Source organism: Chiloscyllium plagiosum, unplaced genomic scaffold (genome assembly GCF_037043375.1).
Source record: "Chiloscyllium plagiosum isolate Xiang-an unplaced genomic scaffold, Cpla_swu_hap1 HiC_scaffold_47, whole genome shotgun sequence".
In the NCBI taxonomy this organism is placed as follows: domain Eukaryota; kingdom Metazoa; phylum Chordata; class Chondrichthyes; order Orectolobiformes; family Hemiscylliidae; genus Chiloscyllium; species Chiloscyllium plagiosum.
Window position 1 is genome coordinate 23,271,532 of NW_028270185.1, and position 25,948 is coordinate 23,297,479.

Consider the following 25,948-nt stretch of genomic DNA (forward strand, 5'->3'; position numbering starts at 1 on the left):
AGTGCTGCACTGTAGGAGGGTCAGTACTGAGGCAGCACTGCACTGAGGGAACATGGTATTGTTGAAAGGTCAGTATTTTGGGTGCATTGAACTGTTAGATATACCATGTTTCAGAATCAAATTTAAAATGAATCTCTACAGAGAAAGTAAAGAATTGTATAAAGGTACTGAAGAAAACTTTGAAAAATGATTAGTTAGGATGCTACCTGAACTAAAGGATAAATAACGATTAGAAAAGTAAAAAGAAAAATAGGTTGGAATTTTCTTCTCAAAACGTTTGGGCATGGGGGCTGTGATCAGAATTTAACTTTAAAATTATAAGTTTCAATAGACTAGACTTGGGAAAGATGTTTCCATTATGGGGGGGGAAACTAAAATTAGGGGAAGTCAGTGTTAGACAGTTACGCATAAATATATTCAGAAACATCTGCATCCCGAGAGTGGTGAGAATGCGGAACTACCAATGGGAGTAAGTTAAGGTGATTATAAGAAATGGATTGAATGAACAAATTGGATACAGACTTGAAGGAGGAGGGGAGAGATTGACATGCTGATGGGGTGAGACGTAGAGAGGGTGGGAGAATGTGTGTAGTGATGCACAACCACAGGCTACATGGCCTCCTGTACAGTAAAGTTCATGTTACTTTGGCAAATTCTACATTTTACCGGTTGATTTGTACATTATTTTCCACCCTTTCTTCTCTCCTTGATCATCGGTGCGGAAAGTTATCTCCACCTCATTTGACAGAAGTTCATGAATAACCGGAGCACTATCTCCACAGAAGGGGCCATATTCCTTGGCTCCGGATGTGATCTGGAATCAGGAAAATCTATATTAGCTGCAGAATCATGGAACAGTCTAGTACTGAAAGAGGCCAGACAGCCCATCAGGATTGAACTGGCTCTCTCAAGGAGCAATCCCATTAATTTCACAAAAACTGTCCTCTCACCTTGCAATGTTTTTTCTCAGTATCTATCCAATTCAGTTTTAAACACCACAATTCTGCTTCCACCACTTGTACAGAGAGTGCATTCCAAATCCCAGTTATTGCACAGAGAGAAGATTTTTCTTCCTTGGCCTTGTCCCTCAGGCTTCTTAATTTGCATCGAATTCCTGACCATTCATGTCATCCCTACTACCTGCTGCGCAAGTTCATCACTGCCATCCTGACAGCAGTCTACTTACCACCAAGGTGGAAGTGAAGAAATTTATACCAGTACAAACCCACATGAGATGAAATTCCCAGAAGCCTTATTCGTTAAAACTGGTGACTTCAACTGTGCCAACCTCAAGAAGGTGCTATCAAAATATCATCAACATGTTTCCTGTCCCATGTAGGGGCTAGACATCCTACACAGCCTTCAAAGATGCCTGCTGCTCCATACCCTCTCCGCACCTCGAAAAGTCAGATCACAATGCTGTGTTCCTTCTCCCAGTTTATAAGCAGAGTGGAAACGTGAGGTCCCAGCACAAAAATAGGACAGTGCTGGTCTGAGACAGTGGAAGACCTTCTGTGGGACTGCTTGGAATCAGTGGACTGATCCATATTTGAGAATTCTGCAGCCAACCAGACAAGTATGCCACCACCATCACAGACTTCATTAGCAAGTGCATAGAGCTGTGTGCCAAAGAACACAATCTGTATGTTCTCTAACCTGAAGACATGGATGAACCAGGAAACCCGTTGCCAACTGGAGATCAGGTGTGCGGTGTTCAAGTCAGACAACTCAGACCTTTACAGGAAATCCAGATAAAATCTCCACAAGGCCATTAGAGATGCCAAGAGGTAATACCGTACTACGTTAGAGACCCAAGCCTGCTGACTGTGGCAATGCCTACACGAAATAGAGTCATAGAGATGTACAGCACGGAAACAGACCTCTCTGTCCAACTCGTCCATGCCGACCAGATATCCCAACCTAAGCTATTCCCACCTGCCAGCACTTGGCCCATATCCCGCTAAACCCTTTCTTTTCATATACCCATCCAGATGCCTTTTAAATGTTGCAATTGTACCAACTTCCAGCACTTCCTCTGGCAGCTCATTCCAGACACGTACTAACCTCTACATGAAAAAAATTGCCCCTTAGATCCCTTTTATATCTTTCCCCTCTCACCCTAAACCTATGTCCTCTAGTTTTGGACTCCATTACCCCAGGGAAAAGACTTTGTCTATTTATCCTATCCATGTCCCTCATGATTTTATAAACCTCTATGAGGTCATCCCTCAGCCTCCGACGCTCCAGGGAAAACAGCCCCATCTATTCAGCCTCTCCCTATAGCTCAAATCCTCCAACTCTGGCAACATCCTTGTTAATCTTTTCTGAACCCTTTCAAGTTTCATAACATCCTTCCGAAAGGAAGGAGACCAGAATTGCATTTAATATTCCAAAAGTGGCCTAACCAATGCCCTGTACAGCTGCAACATGACCTCCCAACTCCTGCATTCAATACACTGACCAATAAAGGAAATCATACCAAATGCCTTCTTTACTATCCTATTTACCTGCAACTCTACTTTCCAAGAGCTATGAACCTGCACTCCAAGGTGTCATTGTTCAGCAACGTTCCCTAGGACCTTACCATTAAGTGTATAAGTTCTGCTAAGATTTGCTTTCCCAAAATACAGCACCTTGCAATTATCTTAGTTGCATCTGCCACTCCTCAGCCTATTGGCCCAACTGATCAAGATCCTGTTGTAATCCGAGGTAACCTTCTTCGCTGTCCACTACACCTCCAATTTTGGTGTCATCTGCAAATTTACTAACTATACCTCCTATGTTCATATCCAAATCATTTATATAAATGACAAAAAGTAGTGGATCCAGCACTGATCCTTGTGGCTCCACTGGTCATAGGCCTCCCGTCTGAAAAACAACACTCTATCACCACCGTCTGTCTTCTACCTTTGAGCCAGTTTTATATCCAAATGGCTAGTTCTCTTTGTGTTCCATGAGGTCTAACCTTGTTAACCAGTCTCCCATGGGGAACCTTGTCGAATGCCTTACTGAAGTCCATATAGATCACGTACACCACTCTACCCTCATCAATCCTCTATGTTACTTTTTCAAAAAACTCAATCAAGTTCATGAGACATGAGACACGCACAAAGACCATCCCTAATCAGTCTTTGCTTTTCCACAGTCCTTGCCTGTAAATCTTGTCTGTCAGGATTCCCTCCAACAACTTGCCCTCCACCGACGTCAGGCTCACCGCTCTATAGTTCCCTAACGTGTCCTTACCGCTTTCTTAAATAACGGTGCCACATTAGCCAACCTCCAGTCTTCTGGCACCACACCTGTGACTATTGATGATACAAATATCTCAGCAAGAGGCCCAGCAATCACTTCTTTCGCTTCCCACAGAGTTCCAGGGTACACCTGATCAGGTCCTGGGGATTTATCTACCTTTCTGCATTTCCAGACATCGAGTACTTCCTCCTCTGTAATATGGACATTTTTCAAGATGTCACCATCTACTTCCCCACATTCTACAGATTACATGTCCTTCTCCACAATAAACACTAATGCAAAATACTTGTTTAGTATTTCCCCGATTTCCTGCGGCTCCACACAAAGGCTGCCTTGCTGATCTTTGAGGGGCCGTATTCTCTCCCTAGTTACCCCTTTGTCCTTAATGTATTTACAAAATCCCTTTGGATTCTCCTTCACCCTATTTGCCAAAGCTATCTTAAGTCCCCTTTTTTCCCTCCTGATTTCCCTCTTAAGTATACTCCTACTGCCTTTATATTCTTCTAAGGATTCACTCAATCTCTCCTTCTTTCTTTTTCTGAACCAAACCCTCAATTTCTCTAGTCATCCAGCATTCCCTATAACTACCAGCCTTTCCTTTCACCCTAACAGGAATATACTGTTTCTGAACTCGTTATCTCATTTCTGAATGCTTCTCATTTTCCAGCTGTCCCTTTACTTACGAACATCTGCAACCAATCAGCTTTTGAAAGTTCTTGCCTAATACCGTCAAAATTAGTCTTCCTCCAGTTTAGAACTTCAACTGTTAGATATGGTCTATCCTTTTCCATCACTATTTTTAAACTAGTAGAATTATGGTCATAGAGTCATAGAGATGTACAGCACGGAAACAGACCCGTTGGTTCAACTAGTCTGTGCCGACCAGATATCCTAACCCAATCTAGTCCCACCTGCCAGCACCCGGCCCATATCCCTCCAAACCCTTCCTATTCATATATTCAACCGGATGCCTTTTAAATGTTGCAATTGTACCAGCCTCCACCACTTCCTCTGGCAGCTCACTCCATACACATACTACCCTCTGCGTGAAAAGGTTGCCCCTTAGGACTTTTTTATATTTTTCCCCTTTCACCCTAAACCTACACCCTCTAGTTCTGGACTCCCCCACCTCAGGGAAAAGACCTCTCTATTTACCCTATCCATGCCCCTCACGATTGGAGGGTCCCTCTGCACCAATCAACTCTACCACTCCATGGCCAAATACTTCAACTCTCACTCACACTCTGCCAAAGACATGCAGGTCCTGGGTCTCCTCCATCACAATGCCCTGACCACCCGACACCAGGAGGAAGAACGCTTTATCTTCCGCCTTTGGACCTTCAAACTGCACGGCATCAATGTGGATTTCACCAGTTACCTCATTTCCCCTCTTCCTACTTTATCCCAGTTCCAACCTTCCAACTTGGAAATGCCCTCATGACCTGTCTCACCTGTCCATCTTCCTTCCCACCTATCGGCTCCACCCTCCTCTCTGACCTATCAGCATCAACCCCCCCCCCCCCCCCAACCTCCATCTAACTATCGTGCTCTCAGCTACCTTCTCCCCAACCCCGCCCCCCACCCAACTTTCTCTCTACCCTCTCGGCTCACAAGCCTCATTCCTGACAAAAAGCTTTTGCCCAAAATGTTGATTCTCCTGCTCCTCAGATGCTGCCTGATCTTCTTGTGGTGAATCCATGGAGAGTGACTGGCCCGGGTGGAGTCCCCATCCATGCACTCAGATCCTTTGCAGACCAGCTGGCAGAAGTATTCACTGACATCTTTAACCTCTCCTTGCTACAATCTGAAGTCCCCACCTGCTTCAGGAAGACCACCATCCTCCCAGTACCAAGGAAAATACATACAATGTGGCTCAATGACGATGACCTGGTGGCTCTGACTTCCATAATATGGAGTGCTTTGAGAGGTTAGTCATGGCTCATATCAACACTAGCCTCCAGGCCTGCCTTGGTCGCTTGGAATGTGCCGACTGGCACAACAGGTCCACATCAGGCATCATTTCTCGAGCCCTACACTTATCCCTGGAACATGTGGATGATAAGGATACCTGTGACAGGCTTTTATTTATCAACTACTGCTCCACCTTAATCCCAATCAAACTGATCTCCAAACTCTGTGACCTAGGTCTCTGCATCATTTCTGCAACTGGATCTTCAACTTCCTGACCCATAGACCACAATCAGTGAAGGTAGACAATAGCACCTTTTCCACGATAATCCTCACCATCAACGCTCCGCAGGGATGCAAATGCAGCCCCCTGCTGCACTCCCTATTCACTCACAACAGTGTTGCCAAATTTTGTCTGAACTCCATCTACATGTTCACTGATGACAGCACTGTTGTAGGCCAGATATCAAAGAATAATGACTCAGAATACAGGAAGAAGATAGAATGCTTGGTGCAAAGATAACAATCTCTCCCTCAATGTTGGTGAAACTAAAGAGCTGATCATCTACTTCAGGAAGAAAGGAGGAGGACACACCCCTATCTACATCAAAGTAGTTGAGGTGGAGAAATTTGAGAACATTAAGTTCTTAGGAGTGGCAGTAACTAACAATCTGTCCTGGACCTGCCATGTAGATGTGACAGTCAAGAAGGCACAATGCCTCTTCTTCCTCAGGAGGCTAAGGAAATTCAGCATGTCAATAAGGGCTCTCACCAACTTTCACAGATGCACCATAGAAATCTGGATGCATTCCGACTTGGTACGGTAACTGCTCTGTCCAGTATCATAAGAAATGACAGAAAGTTGTGAACACAGCGCAGACCATCATGCAAACCAATCTTCCATCTATGGAAACCAAAAGAACTGCAGATGTTGTAAATCACAAACCAAAACAGAAGTTGGCGGAAACATTCAGCAGGTCTGGCAGCAACTGTGAAGATAAATCAGAATTACTGTTTCAGGTCCAGTGACCCTTCTTCAGAACTGAGGAAGGGTCATTGGACCTGAAATGTTTACTCTGATTTCTTTTCAGAAACTGCCAGACCTGCTGAGTTTTTCCAACATTTTCAGATTTTTCTCCCATTTATGGAGGAGAAAGTGAGGGCTGCAGATGCCGGAGATCAGAGCTGAAAATGTGTTGCTGGAAAAGCACAGCAAGTCAGGCAGCATCCAAGGAACAGGAGAATTAACGTTTCGGGCATGAGCCCTCCCAACATTTTCAGCTCTCATTTATGGGCTCCATTTACACATCTCGTTGCCACAGAAAGTTAGTTAATAGTGTCAAAGATCCTTCCCATTCTGGTAATGCTTTCTTCTAAGCTCTTTCATCAGGCAGAAGCTTGAACACATGCACTAACAAGTTCAAGTACAACTTCTTCCCTGCTGTTATTAGACCGCTGAATGAACTCTCTAACTGCAAATAATGTTGATCTTGGTTTGCAGACCTCCTGTGCCGTTGTAACCTGAATGCTTTGCTCTGTCTAAGTGCTCTGTGATCTGTATTACCTTGTTTGCTATGATATTCCTGTACTGCTTGCAAAATAAAGCTTTTCACTGTAATTAGATACAAATGACTACAATAAATCAAATCAAATCAGATAAATCAAATTGAATCAAATCAATTCAAAGCCATTACAAACTATTTCTTCCTTTGTCTTCTATCTAAACCATTAATGAGTTTGAACATCTCCATCACATCCCTTCTTGGCTTCCTTTACTTTAAAGGGAGCCAACAACAGTTTCTTTAGATCTCTCCTCAGAACTGTCATTCCAAATCCTGGACCTGCTGAAAAAGTTAGAGTTTATATTAATTTGCCTTCAAACTCTGTCAGTTAGAGATAGAGTGATTGAAGGGCTGCTTCTTGCCATGTTCTGAGCATCAAGAGAGAGTCAGTCAAGTAGGTGGCTTCAAATGGGCTTAATGGTCTCCTCCTGTTCCTGTGTAGAAGGCTCAAGAGGGAATGACTGACCTTTCTCTTGCTCTATGATAGGTTCAAGGAGCTTAATGTCACCTCCCCCCCCCTTCCTTCCATATCTGTTCAACACATTTCAGATAGGGCTGAATGAGTCTCTTGTTTTTGTGATACAGGCAACAAAATTGGTGTTAAGAAGATATAGGGGTATTGTAACTTTAAGAGAGTTGAAAAGCTATCAAGGACTTAGAGAAGCACAGAGAGTTCGGAACATGGTAACAATGGAACATTTAGTCAAAACAGCTAAGAGATGTGTTGCCAGGGTATACAAACAAATTAAAATTTGACCAATCAGTTTAGATTATGCCACAAGTTACCAAAATTCAATCAAATTTGAAAAAAATAATGTTTTGGCAACACTAAACTAATGAAATGATCCAATGTTTTGGGTAGAAATATCAAACATTTTGAAGTCACCCAGAGCAGCAAAAGAGCAGCTAGCACCAACAACTAGAGAGAGAATCTTGCAGAGAGATCTGCTCTCTTAAAGGTACCTTTATCTGCCAAAGACCTGGGAAGCAGATTCCCTAAGAAGAAGAAAAGAAGACAAAGGAAAATCTACAGAGGACACTCAGCAAAGCTGACTGGTTTTGAAACGTGATTTTTTTTTTTTGTAAATTGTAATGCTGACTTTTTAATCTGACCAGTATTCTAGAGGGGTAGAGAAAGGAGTTGTAAATAATTGTTAGTTAATTATTCTCCGTTAGACTTTGAAAAGTAAAGTTGTTAATTTTTACTGTAAATAGTGAATTTTGAGATAGTTCTTTGCCTCTCAAATTTTAACAGTTTACAGCACGGGGTGAATCTTTTCAGTGTTGCTGGTTTAAATTAGCAGAGGGGTTTATGCCGTGTTGTAACAGCCTCCTCATTATTCCAATATATTGTGTATACATGTTATTTGTGATATGGAACCAAATACTATTAGAGGATATAGAATGCTCCTCTTGTACTGCCCTAAGGGTCTGTTTCATTAATAGTGTTAATGAATTAACTGTGAGTGAGTCTCATCAAGAAGATTCACTTGTATTAACAATGAAATTTAGTTTACTGTACAATAGCACATGTTACATGAGCAAGCTGGATATAATTACTCAGATGATCAGGAGCTGGGGAAGGTGTATCTGACCCCACTAGGATCTTGAGTTAGAGTTTAAGTGCATCATAATGCAGCCTCCAAATTTAATCTTTCAAAACCATTGCCAAATACAGATTACAGATTACATTACAGTGTGGAAACAGGCCCTTCGGCCCAACAAGTCCACACCGACACGCCGAAGCGAACCCACCCATACCCCTACATTTACCCCTTACCTAACACTACGGACAATTTAGTATGGCCAATTCACCTGACCCTGCACATCTTTGGACTGTGGGAGGAAACCGGAGCACCCGGAGGAAACCCACGCAGACACGGGGAGAACGTGCAAACTCCACACAGTCAGTCGCCTGAGGCGGGAATTGAACCCGGGTCTCTGGCGCTGCGAGGCAACAGTGCTAACCACTGTGCCACCGTGCCGCCGTGCCGCTCACAGTTCAAGACACTGAATGGGCTTCCTCCTTTTGCAGTGTAATAAGATTAAGAGACTGAACAGGCCCAGTACTGCCTTTAGGAACTTGCTGTAGGGATTAAGGGACTTGCCATTTATAAAAGATAGCCATACCTTCAGGATATCAGACAAACAGCCAGTTGAAGGATCCCCTTCCACCTCGAAGTCCTCTGTGAATTGCAGGATCACCTCAAATCCTGGGTCGATCTGGATTCTGTAATGGCACTCGGAATTCTCTGCATAAGTTTCAGGATAATTTGGGCTGGTGATGATACCCTTGAATTTTGTGAACACTTCCCCACTGCAGTTCACTATTGTTGGAAAAGCACAGGATGGATATCAGACTGACAGAATAACAACTGTAATCAGTGTTAATTCAAAAGTAGTGTTACATCAGATAGGGTTACATTTCTGTGACATATTCTCTTACTCTATCAGATTGGCATATATACCCTAAACAGGGGTATATACCATAAATCTCTATTGGTATTCAGAAGATGTATTACAGGAGGTTATGTGGAATGTCAAAGGATATTGTCTTATATCTCTATTAGCCATTAAGAGGGTATTGTCAAAAAACATTTGCCTCTGATGGAAAATCAAGGGTTATGTAATGTTGGAACATGTACCTCGCATTCTTTCTTCAATAGGATAATAATGGTTAACTCTTGTGCACAAATCAGATATAGGCACCAGTTTCACCAATCAGGGACTCCTTCAAAAGAAGAATTGCTGAGGATAGACTCAAGAAGATATTGTCGCCCATCCTCCCCATGGGAGACTGATTAGCAAGGTTAGATCTCATGGAATACAGGGAGAACTAGCCATTTGGATACAGAACTGGCTCAAATGTAGAAGACAGAGGTGGTGATGGAGAGTTGTTTTTCAGACTGGAGGCCTGTGACAGTGCCACAAGGATTGGTGCTGGGTCCTCTAATTTTTGTCATTTGCATAAATGATTTGGATGTGAGGTACAGTTAGTAAGCTTGCAGATGATAGCGAAATTGGAGGTATAGTGGACAGCAAAGAAGGTTACCCCAGGTTACAACAGGATCTTGACAAGGTGGCCCAATGGGCTGAGACGTGGCAGATGGAGTTTAATTCAGGTGTGCATTTTTGGGAAAGCAAATCTTAGCAGGACTTATACACTTCATGGTAAGGTCCTAGGGAGTGTTGCTGAACAAAGACAACTTGGAGTGCAGGTTCATAGCTCCTTGAAAGTGGAGTTGCAGGTAGATAGGATAGTGAAGAAGGCATTTGGTATGCTTTCCTTTATTGGTCAGAGTATTGAGTACAGGAGTTGGGAGGTCATGTTGCAGCTGTACAGGACATTGGTTAGGCCACTTTTGGAATATTGCATGCAATTCTGGTCTCCTTCCTATCGAAAAGATGTTGTGAAACTTGTTCAGAAAAGATTTACAAGGATGTTGCCAGGTTGGAGGATTTGAGCTATAGGGAGAGGCTGAACAGGCTGGGGCTGTTTTCCCTGAAGCGTTGGTGGTTGAGGTTATAGAGGTTTATAAAATTATGAGGGGCATGGATAGGGTAAATCGGCAGTCTTTTCCCTGGGGTCGGGGAGTCCAGAACTAGAGGGCATAGGTTTACAGTGAAAGGGTAGAGATATAAAAGGGACCTAAGGGGCATGCCATGGGCGGCATGGTGGCACAGTGGTTAGCACTGCTGCCTCACAGCGCCAGAGACCCGGGTTCAATTCCCGACTCAGGCGACTGACTGTGTGGAGTTTGCACGTTCTCCCCGTGTCTGCGTGGGTTTCCTCTGGGTGCTCCGGTTTCCTCCCACAGTCCAAAGATGTGCAGGTCAGGTGAATTGGCCATGATAAATTGCCTGTAGTGTTAGGTGAGGGGTAAATGTGGGGGTATGGGTGGGTTACGCTTTGGCGGGTCGGTGTGGACTTGTTGGGCCGAAGGGCCTGTTTCCACACTGTAATCTAATCTAATCTAAAAACTTCTTCATGCAGACGGTGGTACGTGTATGGAATGAGCTGCCAGAGGAAGTGGTGGAGGCTGGTACAATTGCAACAGTTAAGAGGCATTCGGATGGGTGTATGAATAGGAAGGGTTCGGAGGGTTATGGGCCAGGTGCTGGCAGGTGGGACTAGACTGGGTTGGGATGTCTAGTCAGCATGGACGGGTTGGACTGAAGGGTCTGTTTCCATGCTGTACCTCTCTGTATGACTCTATGACTCAGGAAGTCCCGAGGCTCTTTATTTCTCATAAATGACATAGTTGTTCTTTCCACTGCGCTGGACCAATATTAAACCCTTTAAAACCTCAATCAAAATAGAAATTTAGCTCCTGGTTTTTCACATAGGATCTTGTTGTGCCCAATTGTAGTCTGGTTATCTTGCATTACAGAAGGGAACACAACTCGGTCCCAATTGGAAGTACTTCTGACAGTGCAGCACTTCCTCAGCACTGCATTGGATTTCCCTGCCTAAATTGTTCTGCTTCAGTCTCTGGAGTGGGATCTAACTCACAACAAGCTTGAGCTGAGAAAAGTGTGCACCTTAACACGAGCCAAGTTTGAAAATTGCTTTTTTAGGAAGCAGTGAAATGTTGAGATCAAGAAAAGCAAGGAAGCAACAAAAAAGAAACCGACATTGCAAAGATGTAGGTGAAGGGTGGAGGCTTAACTGATTGGCTCATTTAGTGCACTGGGATGCAGACAGTGAATCAAAATGGATCCTTTCCTTTGATGTGAGTCACCATCGCCTGGCACTCATGATGTCTGATGCTTGTTCAAAATACTGCTGTGATGTTGCTCTGGTAGGGACTGAATTAGGGGCTGAATCTCAAATGGGGGTGAAAATCTTTTTATTTAATCATTCAAAGGACGTGGGCATTGCTGGATAGGATCCTTCCCATTCTCTAATTCCAACTTTGTGGTGGTATAACACAATGAAATATTTAAGTGAAAGATAGAAAACTTTTTACCCCCACAGATTCTTTGGTTTTCTTGCAAGAAGTAGCCTGGGCGGCAGGAGCAATGAAATCCTCCAATATAGTTGTTGGAATAATGGCTGCAAGGATCCTCTTCCTTACATTCATCGACATCTACAATGAAATAGAGACAGGTATATGTCACTTGTCAGTTTTATGGTTTCTCTCCTTGGGCTTTGGGCAGATGCAGAGCAAAATTGCCAGGGACAGTTGGGTGGGACAGGGAAGAGGAAAGAGACAGAGTCAAGAATTGAAATATAGGATTTTGTCAAGGGAACAGTAACTGTGAGTTGGACAATTTCCCAACTCTCAAACCCATTTCTATACAGAAGATTGCCCCTTTCCTTGGTATTCTTATTCTTGGGAGTTATGGTTGGTTGGACACTGTCACGCATCTGCAGCAGTGCAGTGAATTATGCCAGGAGCTGAGTTTGTGCTGATATTTTGACACCCAGACTGGAATGAGCACGTTGCCATAACAGGAAATACTAGACAGACTAGGCCAGTGTCCTCTGAATAAAAACCAAAAGAACTGCAGATGCTGAAAATCAGATTTAAAATAAAAACAAAAATTGCTGGAAAAGCTCTGCAGGTCTGGCAGCATTGTGGAGAGAAATTAGAGTTCGTGTTTCAGGTCCAGCGACCCTTCCTCAGAACTCCATTTGACCCACCCTGCTCTGAGATGAGGGCAACAAGTTAAGTTTATTTTGTGCGGGGGGGAAATTGATGATGGGCACTGCAGGCTGCACACTGCTCGGAATGTCAATGATGCTGAAATTCCTATCCCAAATACTCAAGACAGTGGAAGGGACACATGCCAGTATGGTGGTGGTGATGGTGTTGATGCACAAGGCACCATTGACAGCTGGCCAGATACTGATGTGTTGGTGAAGTTGAAGGTTTGATTGGGCAGAGTTTGACAATTATAGTCGAGAATACTGGCCTCAGACCATACATGGTCTCACAGCATGCAAAGGTGAGACCATTTTGATGTGAACCACCATTGCTCAGCACCCATGATGTCTGATGCTTGTTCACAATACTGCAGTGATTTTGCTCGGGCAGGGACAGAATTACGAATCACAAATGGGGGTGAAGATCTTTTAATTAATCATATGAGGACGTGGGCATTGCTGGATAGGACAGCATCAATTGTGCTGGAGAAAGGTGGTGAGATGCCCTCTCGTGCTGTTACATTCCAGGTGGTGTTGGGACACAGTGCTTTTAGGAAGTACGTTCCAGGATTTTCACCCAGTGACATTGAAGGAATGATGACATAGTTCCAAATCAGGATATTGTGTGGCAGAAAGGAGAACTTTGAGGTGAAAGTGGCAGCCCTTGACATTAAGGCTGCATTCAACCAAGTGTGGCATCAAGGAGCCTCAGCAGAACTGGAATCAATGGGTATCAGAGGGCAAACTCTCCACTGGTTGGAGTTATGGCTGGCACTTAGGAAGATGGTTGAGATTGTTGGAGGTCAGTATTCACTGCTCCAGAACATCTCTGAAGGAGTTAGGATAGTGTCCTATGCCCAACCATCTTCAACTGCTTCATCAATAATTCCCTCCATCATAAGGTCAGAAGTGGGAATTTCACCAATGAATGCACAATGTCTAGCACCATTCTTTACTCCATCAACAGTGAACGTAGTCCATACTCAAATGCAACAAGCTCTGGACAGTCTCCAGTCTTGGGCTGAGAAGTGGCACATAACATCCATGCCACACAAATGCCAGGCAATGGCCAACTCTAATAAGAGACAATCTAATCACTACCCCTTGACATCTAATGATGTTACCATTGGCCAAAACCTTAACTGGAGGAGAAAGTGAGGTCTGCAGATGCTGGAGATCAGAGATGGAAATGTGTTGCTGGAAAAGCACAGCAGGTCAGGCAGCATCTAGGGAACAGGAGAATCGATGTTTCGGGCATTAGCCCTTCTTCAGGAAGGGCTAATGCCCGAAACGTCGATTCTCCTGTTCCCTAGATGCTGCCTGACCTGCTGCGCTTTTCCAGCAACACATTTCCATCTCCAAAACCTTAACTGGACCCAGCACAGTGGCCACGAGAGCACGTCAACGTTTAGAAATACTGCAGTGAGTAACTCAACTCCTGACTCCCCAAATTGTACACCTACAATAAGGCACAGGTCTGGGGTGTGATAGAATAGTCCCCACCTCCAACAAAAGTCAAGAAGCTTTATCCATCCAGGCTAAAGCAACCCGCTTGGTTGGCATTACATTCACAAGCATTCACTCCCTCTACCAGCGACACTCAATCATAGCAGTTTATACTGTTGACAAGATGCATTGCAGAAATTCATCAAAGATCTTCAGACAGCATTTTCTGAATGCAAGACTACTTCCATTGAAAAGGACAGGGGCAGCAGATAAACAGGAACACCACCACCTGCAAGTTCCCCTCCCAGCCACTCACCATCCTGACTTGGAAATGTATTGCTGTTCCCTCGCTGTCACTTGGTCAAAATTCTGGTATTTCTTCCCTGAAGGCTTTATGTGCCAACATACAACATGTCGACTGCAGAGGTTCAAGAAGGTAGCTCACCATCGCCTTTGCAAGGGCAAACAGGTATGGGCAATAAAATGGTGGCCAACCAGCGATGTCCAGGTCCCATGAGTGAATTAAAAAATACTTACTGAAGTGGTGTTCACCTGCATCAGCTGCTCATGTTCTTGGTGGTAGCATTTGAAAGCTGCAGTTCAAGGCCCCTTGATGAATTATTGCAGAGCACCTTGTAGATGGTGTACCATGTTGACACTGGACAAACAACTAAATATTTAAGATGGCAGATATCGTGCCAATAAAATGGGCATCTTTTATCCTGCTTAATATCAAGTTCCTTGCACATTGTTGGAGCTACATTCATCCAGGCAAGTGAGGCCTACTCCATCACATTCCTGACTTGTGCTTTGTGGATAGTGGAAGGTTCGGGGTGTCAGGAGGTGAGTTATTCACCAAAGGATTCCAAACTCTTGCAGACCCTGCATTTATATGCCAAGTCCATTCAGTTTGCAGTCAATGGGTGTCCTGAGGATGGTGACAGTGGGTGATTCGGCAATGGTAATGTCATTGAATGTTAAGCGAGGATAGTTAAAATCTCTCTTGCTAGAGATGGACATTAACCTGGTGTGAGTTTACTTAGACCTTGTCAGCTCAAGCCTGAATGTTGTTCAGGTCTTGATGCATTTTTTATTTAAATTCATTCTTTTGATGAGTGCATCACTTGTAGCACCTGCATTTATTGCCCTTGGGAAGGTAGTGGTAAGCTGCCTTCTTGAACACCTGACCCAATAATGGAAAGAATGTGATGATGAGGTGGATGGAAAGAATGTGATGACGAGGTGGCTGAAGGTAGTTGGGCCTAGTGCACTACATGAGGTAACCCCTGCAGGGATCTCCTCGAGTTGAGATGACCAACAACCAACAACCACAACCATCATCCTATCTTTCAGATTGACTCCAACCAGTGGACAGTTTCCACCCTGATTCTACTGATGCCAGGTTTGCTCACATGGTGAAATGTGGCCTTGATGTCAGAGACTCTTACTTTGAGGTCCCCAGATTACTATCTGGGTGTCTGGATTAATAGTCTGGTGTTAATACTACTGGACCATCACTTCCCTTGGAAAAATACAACAAAAGCATATACTTACACATAAAGAAAAAACACACACTAGTGACACACTGACATATGGACACATACAAACACAAATGCACACAGATACAGATTCATGGATATATGCTCAGAATAATGCACAATGTCAGTATACAACAAACACTCATACACTGTCACATACACAATTAAACAATATAGACACATAAACATGGACCCACACACATAGATGTGTACACACAGATATACAAACACCTCCATCTACATTCTCACACACGCGCAGACTCATTCACAGACTGGGATATATGAACAGATTCACACGCATACACAAATTTCACATGACCACACACACACATGTACACACTCTCACACACACTCATACACACAGATTCAAAACCACAGAAATGCACAGAGGCACATACACAAGACATACATCCTGTTTTAATGCACAGGGAAAGAGGAATAGAAGGATGGCATGAAATGAAGAGTAAGGAGGAGATATTATGTTAGAACACACATCGGCACAAATTAGATGGCTCAAATGACCCTATGCTATTCTGTATTGAGTTTCTAATAACTTCATACCAACTGCTGTATAGTAGGCAACAAATCCAGTATAACGTTCTTCATTGGAGAAATCTGATTTAAAAGTGACTTTCATCCAATTTCCTGTGGTCTGGTATTCTTGGGGGAATTGGAAATCTCCCTCCTCTTTGCTACTGCCACAGATTGGAGGATGAAGTGCTTCATCACAAAAGATCTGGGAAAATGAAATGACACAATAAAATTAGCTTCATAATTTCAACTGTGAGACCCTCAAATGCAGATCTACAATCAATGGAAATTGTTGTATAGAAAAATGGGGAGATTGAGGTATAGACTGCAAGATAGATGGAAACATAGATAAGATAGATGTATAAAATCTAAAAATAGCCAGACAATATATGATGGCTGTGAAGAAACATAAAGATAGACAATTAAATTGATGGACCGATAAAGACACATTATAGGTACATGAGACAGCTGATGGAGGTGGATGATGGATAGACAGACAGACAGATAAATCAAATAGGTTTAAATGGAAAATAATATTCAAAAGGATGAATTAAAGCACTTCATATAAAAGCATGCACCATTCACAAAAGAAGTTAATGATTTGAATGTGCAAACTGAGGTAAATGGTTAATATTTAGTTGCCATTATAGAGACTTGGCACTGAACATACAAGAACATTCTCCATTTAGGGGTCTGGGACAAAACAAAAGGAAGTAGAGTAGCACCCCTAGTAAGGAAATATATGAGTGTGTTAGTAAGATAGGGTGTTTGATTAAAAGATCAAGATGTCGAATTAGTTTGCATGGACCTACAAGTCAGTGAGAGAAAGCAAACATTGCTGTGAATTGTTTATAGAATGCTAAAACATAGTTCTAATATTGGACATGCTCTAAATTAGGAAATTACAAGTACATGTAACCTGAGTATTAATGGGCAATGTAAATCTGCATATAACAGGGTTAAGCAAGTCAGCACAAATGGGTGAACCCCTGGAGTATGTGTGAGATAGTTTTCTGGGACAATATGTTGAGGAACTAAATAGGGAATCAGTCTATTTTGGATTTGATGTTATGTAATGAAAAAGGGTTAATTAATAATGTCACTGTAAAGGAACCTTTACAAAATAACGGTTATAATACAATAGAATTTTAAATGAAGTTTGAACATAGTTCTTTCTGAAGCTACAGCATTAAATCTGAGCAAAGAAAATTCTGAGGCAATGAGGAGTAAGCTTGCTGAGGTGGATTGGTGAAAATACTTTAAATTATTTTATAACAGACAGACAATGGAAAATATTTAAAGAAATACTGTCCTGTCTGTAACGTCTTGAAATGGATAAAGGTGGATAAGTCCCCAGGACCTGATCAGGTGTACCCGAGAACTCTGTGGGAAGCTAGAGAAGTGATTGCTTGTCCTCTTGCTGAGATATTTGTATCATCGATAGTCACAGGTGAGGTGCCGGAAGACTGGAGGTTGGCAAACTTGGTGCCACTGTTTAAGAAGGGTGGTAAAGACAAGCCAGGGAACTATACACCAGTGAGCCTGACCTCAGTGGTGGGCAAGTTGTTGGAGGGAATCCTGAGGGACAGGATGTACATGTATTTGGGAAGGCAAGGACTGATTCGGGGTAGTCAACATGGCTTTGTGCGTGGGAAATCATGTCTCACAAACTTGACTGAGTTTTTTGAAGAAGTAACAAAGAAGATTGATGAGGGCAGAGCAGTAGTTTTTTTTTAGATTAGATTAGATTACTTACAGTGTGGAAACAGGCCCTTCGGCCCAACAAGTCCACACTGACCCGCCGAAGCGTAACCCACCCATACCCCTACATTTACCCCTTTACCTAACACTACGGGCAATTTAGCATGGCCAATTCACCTAACTTGCACATCTTTGGAGTGTGGGAGGAAACCGGAGCACCCGGAGGAAACCCACGCAGACACGGGGAGAATGTGCAAACTCCACACAGTCAGTCGCCTGAGGCGGGAATTGAACCCGGGTCTCTGGCGCTGCGAGGCAGCAGTGCTAACCACTGTGCCACCATGCCGCCCAAATTACAGAAATTTGTGATTTTCTTGGACCTCAGTAAGGCGTTTGACAAGGTTCCCCATGGGAGACTGATTAGCAAGGTTAGATCTCATGGAATACAGGGAAAACTAGCCATTTGGATACAGAACTGGCTCAAAGGTAGAAGACAGAGGGTGGTGGTGGAGAGTTGGTTTTCAGACTGGAGGCCTGTGACCAGTGAAGTGCCACAAGGATCGGTGCTGGGCCCTCTACTTTTTGTCATTTACATAAATGATTTGGATGCGAGCATAAGAGGTACAGTTAGTAAGTTTGCAGATGACACCAAAATTGGAGGTATAGTGGACAGCGAAGAGGGTTATCTCAGATTACAACAGGATCTGGACCAGATGGGCCAATGGGCTAAGAAGTGGCAGATGGAGTTTAATTCACATAAATGCGAGGTGCTGCATTTTGGGAAAGCACACCTTAGCAGGACTTATACACTTAATGATAAGGTCCTAGGGAGTGTTGCTGAACAAAGACAACTTGGAGTGCAGGTTCGTAGCTCCTTGAAATTGGAGTCGCAGGTAGATAGGGTAGTGAAGAAGACATTTGGTGTGCTTTCCTTTATTGGTCAGAGTATTGAGTACAGGAGTTGGGAGATCATGTTGCGGCTGTACAGGACATTGGTTAGGCCACTGTTGGAATATTGCGTGCAATTCTGGTGTCCTTCCTATCAGAAAGCTGTTGTGAAACTTGAAAGGGTTCAGAAAAGATTTACAAGGATGTTGCTAGGGTTGGAGGATCTGAGCTACAGGGAAAGGCTGAAAAGGCTGTGGCTGTTTTCCCTGAAGTGTCGGAGGCTGAGGAGTGACCTTATAGAGGTTTACAAAATTATGAGGGACATGGATAGGATAAATAGACAAAGTCTTTTCCCTGGGGTCGGGGAGTCCAGAACTAGAGGGCATAGGTTTAGGGCGAGAGGAGAAAGATATAAAAGAGACCTAAGGGGCAACTTTTTCACGCAGAGGGTGGTATGTATATGGAATGAGCTGCCAGAGGATGTGGTTGAGGCTGGTACAATTGCAACATTTAAGAAGCATTTGAATGGGTATATGAATAGGAAGGGTTTGGAGGGATATGGGCCGGGTGCTGGCAGGTGGGACTAGATTGGATTGGGATATCTGGTCGGCATGGACAGGTTGGACTGAAGGGTCAGTTTCCATGTTTATAAGAATGTCAGAAATAGTGGCAGGCATGAGGATTGGGAGAAAATTAGGACTGAACAAAGGAGAACCAACAAACTGACAAGCAAAGGGAAAACAAAATGTAGATGTAAGCTAGCAAAGAACATAAACGCTGACCATAAAAGCTCCTACTCATGAAAGGAAAAATATTAGAGGGGGTAAATGAAGGCCCTTTGGATGTGGAGCTTAGAGAGTTTATAATGGAGAATTGGTAATGCAGATAAACTAGTTATTTTGCATCTGTCTTCAAGGACACAGAAAACCTCCCAGAAGTGAGGCAACCATGGGACTTGTGCAACTGAAAAGCTAAAAGACATTTGTATTAGTAAAGCGGTCATAGTGGATTAATTAAGGGCTTATAAGCCTTCTGGAGCAGTTGAGCTTAATCCCCAAGTACTTAAGAAAGCAGTAATAGAGATAACAGAGTCATTGGTGGTTACCGTTCTTAATTCTAACAATTCTGGAAAGATTCCTGCTGACTAGAAAGTGGTAAATATAGCCCTAATATTTAAGAAGGAAGGGAGAGAGAGAGTGAGTGGAGAACAACAGACATGTTAGCTTGCCATCTGTGGTTGGAAAAATGTTAGAGTTATAAAATGTGTGATATCTGTACATTTGGAAAGAATGGCAAGATTGGGCAGAATGAAAATGGATTTATGAAAGAGAATCATATTTGACACACTTGGAGTTTTTGAGGATATATTTGTAATATAGGTATGTGTGTGTGGTGCATAATGATTTCCTGAAGGCTTTTAATCAGGTCTACAGGAGATTAGTAAATAAAATTACAGAGTGTGGAATTAGGAAAATATACCAGAATGGATTGAGAATTAGTTAATAGATAGAAAGCAGAGTTTAGGAATAAAAGGATCATTATTTGATAGCAGGCTTTTGCAAATGGAATACTGTCAGGGTTACTGCACTGTCTACAAGTTTTTACAACCCTTATAGGAACGGTTTGAATGTGGAGATCAATTGTAATATTTCTAACTGTGCTAATGTCATCAAGCTAGGTGTGAATGTAAATTGTGAGGTGGCTTCAAGAAGATTGGACAGCCTAATTGAATGGGTTAAAGCACGCCAGATGGAATATGTAAAAACTTGTGAAGATTTTAGTTTACGAGTAAAATGGGAAAGGTAGAATATTTGTGAAAACGTAAGAGGTCGAGTAATGTGCATATCCAACAGGGTACGGCATTCCTTGTCCATGTGTTTCTAACAGCTGCCATGCAGTGAGCAATTTGGAAGCTAAATTGTTTATCGCTGTTTGTTATCTATTAACTAATTCTCAATCCATTCTAGTATATTTTCCTAATTCCACACTCTGTAATTTTATTTACTAATCTCCTGTGACACCTTATCAAAAGCCTTCAGGAAATCCATATGCACCACACACATATACCTATGTTACAAATATATCCTCAAAAACTCCAAGTGTGTCAAATATGATTCTCTTTCATAAATCCATTTTCATTCTGCCCAATCTTTGAGAACAGAAGTAAAGATGCCTTATTGCAGTTGTATACAACCTTGGTGAGGCTGGAGCTGGAGTATTGTATATTGCTTTGGTCTCCTTACTTGCAGAAGAATGTATTTGCTGTTAAGGAAACACAGTGGAGGTTTATCAGATTAACCCTTGGGATGGCAGGATTGTTTTAGGAGGAGACATTGAGGAAGCTGGATGTATATTCTCCACAAGGTGAAAGTGACGTTGTAGATTAGAGTCGAGAGTGTGGTGCTGGAAAAGCACAGCAGGTCAGGCAGCATCTGAGGAGCAGGAGAATCGAAGTTTTGGGCAAAAGCCCTTCATCAGGTATTCTCTACAGTTTTGAAGACTGAGAGGTTGTCTCATTGAAAGTTACAAAATGATTTCAGGACGTAAGAGGATGAACATGGAGAGGATGTTTCTCCTTGATTGTAAGATCTCAAATTAAACCATTTAGCCCATCGAGTCTGCTCTGGAGATGGAGGCTCCAGAATTTATAGAATCCTTGCAGTGTGGAAACAGGCCATTTGGCCCAACAAGTCCATACTGACCCTCCAAAGAGTAACCCACCCAGACCATTCCCCTACCCTATTACTCGACATTTACCCCTTACTAATGCATCTAATCTACACATCACTGAACACTATGGGCAATTTAGCATGGGCAATTTACCTAACCTTCAAATCTTTGGACTGTGGGAGGAAACTCGAGCACCCAGAGGTAACCCATGCAGATACTGGGAGAACATGCAAACGCCACGCAGACAGTCACTTGAGGTTGGATTCAAACCCGGGTCCCTGGTGCTGTGAGGCGGCAGTGCTAACCACTGAGCCACTAAGGGAGGCATCATCCTAGAACCAAGGGTAGGCTACTTAACACTGAGATGGGAAGGAATTTATTCACTCATAGAGTGGTAAATCTTTGGAATTCTCTACCCCAAAGGGCTGTGGAAACTTAATCATTAAACAGATTCAAGACAGAAATCAATAGATTTCTGGAAGCTAATCACATCAAAGGATATGGAAATCGTCCAGCAAAGTGTTTCAAAGGGATTTGATTATAAAAGTAAGGAGTTCGAGTTAAACATATAGAAGGCACTAATCATACAACAGGAGGAATACTGTGAACATGGTGAATACCATATCCAAGGAAAGATATACTGACATTGGAAGGAGTCCTGAGAAAGTCCATTATTTTGATCCTGTGTAAGGAAGGATGTTCTTATGAGGAGATGTTGAGTAGTTTGGGCTTGTAAACATTGGAGTTAGAAGAATGCAACACTTAAGTTTCATTGTGGATTTGATAGGGATGATGCAGAGAGGTTGGTCTCCTTGTGGGAGAGCCTCGGACTAGAGGGCACAATCTCAAAGGAAGGTGTTACCCTTTTAAAACAATGATGAAGAGGATTTGTTTCTCTCAGAGAGTGATGAATTTGTGAAATTCTTTACCACAGAGAAGTCTTGAGGCTGGGTCATAAAGTATATTTAAGGCTGAGATAGACAGATTCCTAACCATTAAGGGAATCATTTGTTATTGTGATAAAAGTAAATGTTCAATGGACTGAAAGGCCTTCTTCTGCTACCACATCTGGTTCTAAAGTGGAATTGGGATGTTGATCAGCAATAATCTAGAGTGGATGGGGCAGGCTCAATGGCTGAATGGCCTACTCCAGTTCCCATGTTCCTAAAATAATTGAGATGTACGTTACAAAAACAAAGAGATCATTACCAAGAATTTAGACTTGTAGCAATGATAAATATAAAGATAGACAAGTAAGTTATCTTATTGTTAGGAGGAAAACCTGACAACTAAATTCATGTTCATCACTCAACTTGGACTGTATTAACAATTTGGCAATTTGTGCTCTCTATGGACAAGCTTGGGCCGAGTCCCAGAGTGGGGAGGAGAGAGAGTGAGAGCAGATTCCAGGAGAGGGGAGCAGAGAGAGTGTGTTCCAAGTCCCAGAATGGGGAGCAGAGCGAGTGTAGGCTGAGTCCTGGAGTGGGGAGCTGAGAGAGTGCAGGCTGGGTCCTGGAGTGGGAAGCAGAGAGAGTGCAGGCTGGGTCCTGGAGTGGGGGGGCAGAGAGTGTGGGGCGGGTCCCAGAGTGGGGAGCAGAGAGAGTGTGGGCCGGGTCCCAGAGTGGGGAGCTGAGAGATTGTGGGCTGGGTCCCGGAGTGGGGAGCAGTGAGAGTGTGGGCCGAGTCCCAGAGTGGGGAGCAGAGAGAGTGTGGGCCGGGTCCCAGAGTGGGGAGCTGAAAGAGTGTGGGCTGGGTCCCATAGCAGAGAGTTGAGATTGTGCGAGCTGATTTCTGTAACTGGGAGCAGAGCAGGTGCAGGCTGCATCCCGGAGCTGGGAACAGAGCGAGTCATGGTCAAGTCTCGGAGCGGGTAGCAGAGAGAGTCATGGACAGAGGCCAGCACCTGGAGGCAGCATGGCCTTGTGTTCTGAAGGCCAGAGGGCGCAGACTCCTGTTGGAAAATGAGTTTAACCTGAGTACTTTAAAGACACTTTAAATTCTTATTCTGAACTCTTAAACTCAGTATTCCCGTACTAGTCTTTTTCTTTGCTCTTTTAAATCTGCGACAACACTTAAAAGTATCTGTACCTAGATGTTCTGTACCTAAGATGGCATTGAGCAGCGACATTACAAACTTTACACTGCATTGATTCAAGTGCACTTGAAGGCTGTTCTCAGCTAAATGGGTTACCTGCACATAGTCATAGGCACAGTTGGCTGATGGCTCAATGTTGATGTGGCTGAAGTAGAGTTTGATGCCATAGCCCCTCGGAACTTGGATATCCCAGCTCTGCTGCTCATTGTCAGGATAGCCTTGGGGGTAATTGAGAGATGTGAACTGGCCGTGGAAACCATCCAGGGAAATGCTGCAGAAAGCCGGGCGCATGAGAAGGAGCGACACAATTATCCTAAAGAAGCAGAGGAGAAAGAGAGAGAGAGAGAGAGAGAGATATACACACAGAGTGATTGTACTGAATGTTGAAGACACAAATATTCTTTCTTGTTGTCTATTAGTTGGTACTCATTTGATGCTCTGTTCATAGTAAGCATATGTCTCCCTATTTTCTATCCATATGCTCTAAAAGTACTGAGGGAGTGCTGCACTGTCAGAGGGTCAGTACTGAAAAAGCTCTGCACTGTCAGTGCGTCAGTACTGAAGGGGTGCAGCACTGTCAGTGAGTCAGTATTGAGGGAATTCTGCATTGTTGGAGTGCCCTACTGAGGGAGTGCTGCACAATCAGTGAGTCAATATTAAGGGAGTGCTGCACTGTCAGTGAGTCAGTACTGAGGGAGTGCTGCATCGTTGGAGTGTCTTACTGAGGGAGTGCTGCACTGTCAGATGTGCCAGCTTTTCGCTGAAGTATTAAACTGACACCAGATCTGTTCTTCATCCAGACATAAAAAATCTCATGACAATATTTGAGGCATAGAAGGGAATACGACACAGTGCCTGAGGCCAATATTTAAAATTCAAGTATGATCATGAGAAAATACGGATTACCTGGTCAGATTACTAATTGTTGAATCTTGCTATATGCAAATTACCCACCACATTTTCCACATAGCAACAGTGATTAAACATATTTTAAAAAGTGAATCTGCATAGCCTGTTGGTTCAGTTAGGCACATGATAGAAACTCAAACTTTTTAATGCTATCTTTCATCTTTACTTTTGCTCTCTCCCTTTTTCTTTCTTTCTCTTTTTCCCTCTTTCATTCTTACTCACCACATTTCCATTGGCATTTTAATACACACAGTAGTGCAGGTATTTCAGCAAGCGTCTCTTCCTCACAGTGAGACAACATGAATTGATTTGCTTGTGTGGGTTCAAAATGGACTCTTGTTCTCTGGGATCTAAGGTTATTTGGCAGTCTCCTCACGTACTGTGTAGAGACACACATTGGTATCCCACAGCTATTGAGCCAAGCTTCACTCATCTGGCCCAGCTCTGAAAGTCTGAGACAATATGAACAATTCTGATTGGAGCTTCATCCATATTCCAATGTTGTGTTGGGATAATTAAAATTTCAAGTTCTATAAGTGGGCCGCTGGTATCTTCCTGAATTTATTTCGGAGTGGTGCTCTGAAATCTCCTGCTTCCAAATAAACCTGTTGGACTACAATCTGGTGTTGTGTGATTTTAAAATTTATTTTAGGGCTGATTTAAGGCAGGAGTGTGATTAAAAATTAACTGAGTTATCCCCAATGCCGTCAGGACTGTAAACAGAATTCATTTTTGAGTAAACATTCCAAACCCCATCGTGACCGATTCCAGGAATAAAATGCAGTCAAAGTATTGATCAGAAATGAATAATTGAACAAACAAAAACACACACTGTTGAGAGGTCTTCTGATAGATGGACAGACATGTACACAGACTGAGATACACCATATAAACTCAGGTAAAAGTTGATATAAACGTTAATTACATTAATTCCAGGCTGAGCAAAAACACAGATTTTCATACACCTCATGAAGATGTAAACTCTGACTTCACAGGGATGAAATGTGTTGAGACATGTGTAATTGTACAAATGTGTAATTACTTATCAGTAATCACCATAGTTCATTAATTTAAAGATGCACAAATTCTCAAGAGTAAAAATTGATATTTAGGTAGAAACTTCAGATTTCCCTCTGCAAATTTTTGCAGCAATTTCTCAGTCAACTGAGAAGACCAATGTGTACCACATGATCTAACACGGGGCCTTTGTTAAAGAACAGCAAATATGCAGCTCAATGTAAAATGGGACGTGATTACAGGCTGGAGAAAGATATCCAGTCAACCTAACAAAAAAGCTACCAAGGAGCAAATGCATCCATAGAGGAAGAGCAAGCAAGTGGCTTCACCTAGGATGAAAGTAACAGGATGAGTGAATGGGTGTTGGTTATATTGTCTGTCAACCACAGAACTCTGTAACCTCACTCTCAGAGATATGAAGGAAGATGACATTCCAGAATGCAAGGCCTGTACCAGTGGTGCACAAGATTTACGTAAGGTATTCTGTCAGAAAACAAAAAAATTCACAAAGTCTGCAACATCAACTCAATGATGCAATCATCAAATTCTATTGATTTCTCATCCAACATCAAAAGATGAATGTATAGTAATTGGCCAGCATTGAAAATATGGATGAGCATCAATATGCCAGAAATCAAGGTACATACAAAGATTTGCTAAAAATTCCTTTAATGAAGATTGGGGAGATACATGGCTCCCAATGGTTCTCTTCTGGCAGATTGAAGTGCAAAGCCTCTGAGAGAGAGAGAAAAACGGGTGAGAGCAGGAGTGTTGATAATGG

The 25,948-nt window shown here is 42.9% G+C and overlaps 1 protein-coding gene across 1 annotated transcript in view; it reads right to left on the minus strand.

Annotated features, from left to right (window-relative positions):
- Nucleotides 1-24,588, minus strand: part of LOC122542919 (complement C1s subcomponent-like) — a 39,087-nt gene extending 14,499 nt beyond the window's left edge. Inside the window, exons 1-6 of the mRNA XM_043681060.2 lie at nt 24,373-24,588; nt 23,338-23,554; nt 15,918-16,092; nt 11,693-11,812; nt 8,853-9,049; nt 667-814 (exon numbers count right to left, since the gene is read on the minus strand). Coding sequence (XP_043536995.2) covers nt 667-814; nt 8,853-9,049; nt 11,693-11,812; nt 15,918-16,092; nt 23,338-23,554; nt 24,373-24,389 — 874 coding nt within the window. The 5' untranslated portion in view covers nt 24,390-24,588. The remainder of the gene's footprint in view (nt 1-666; nt 815-8,852; nt 9,050-11,692; nt 11,813-15,917; nt 16,093-23,337; nt 23,555-24,372) is intronic.
- Nucleotides 24,589-25,948: the final 1,360 nt, after the last annotated feature.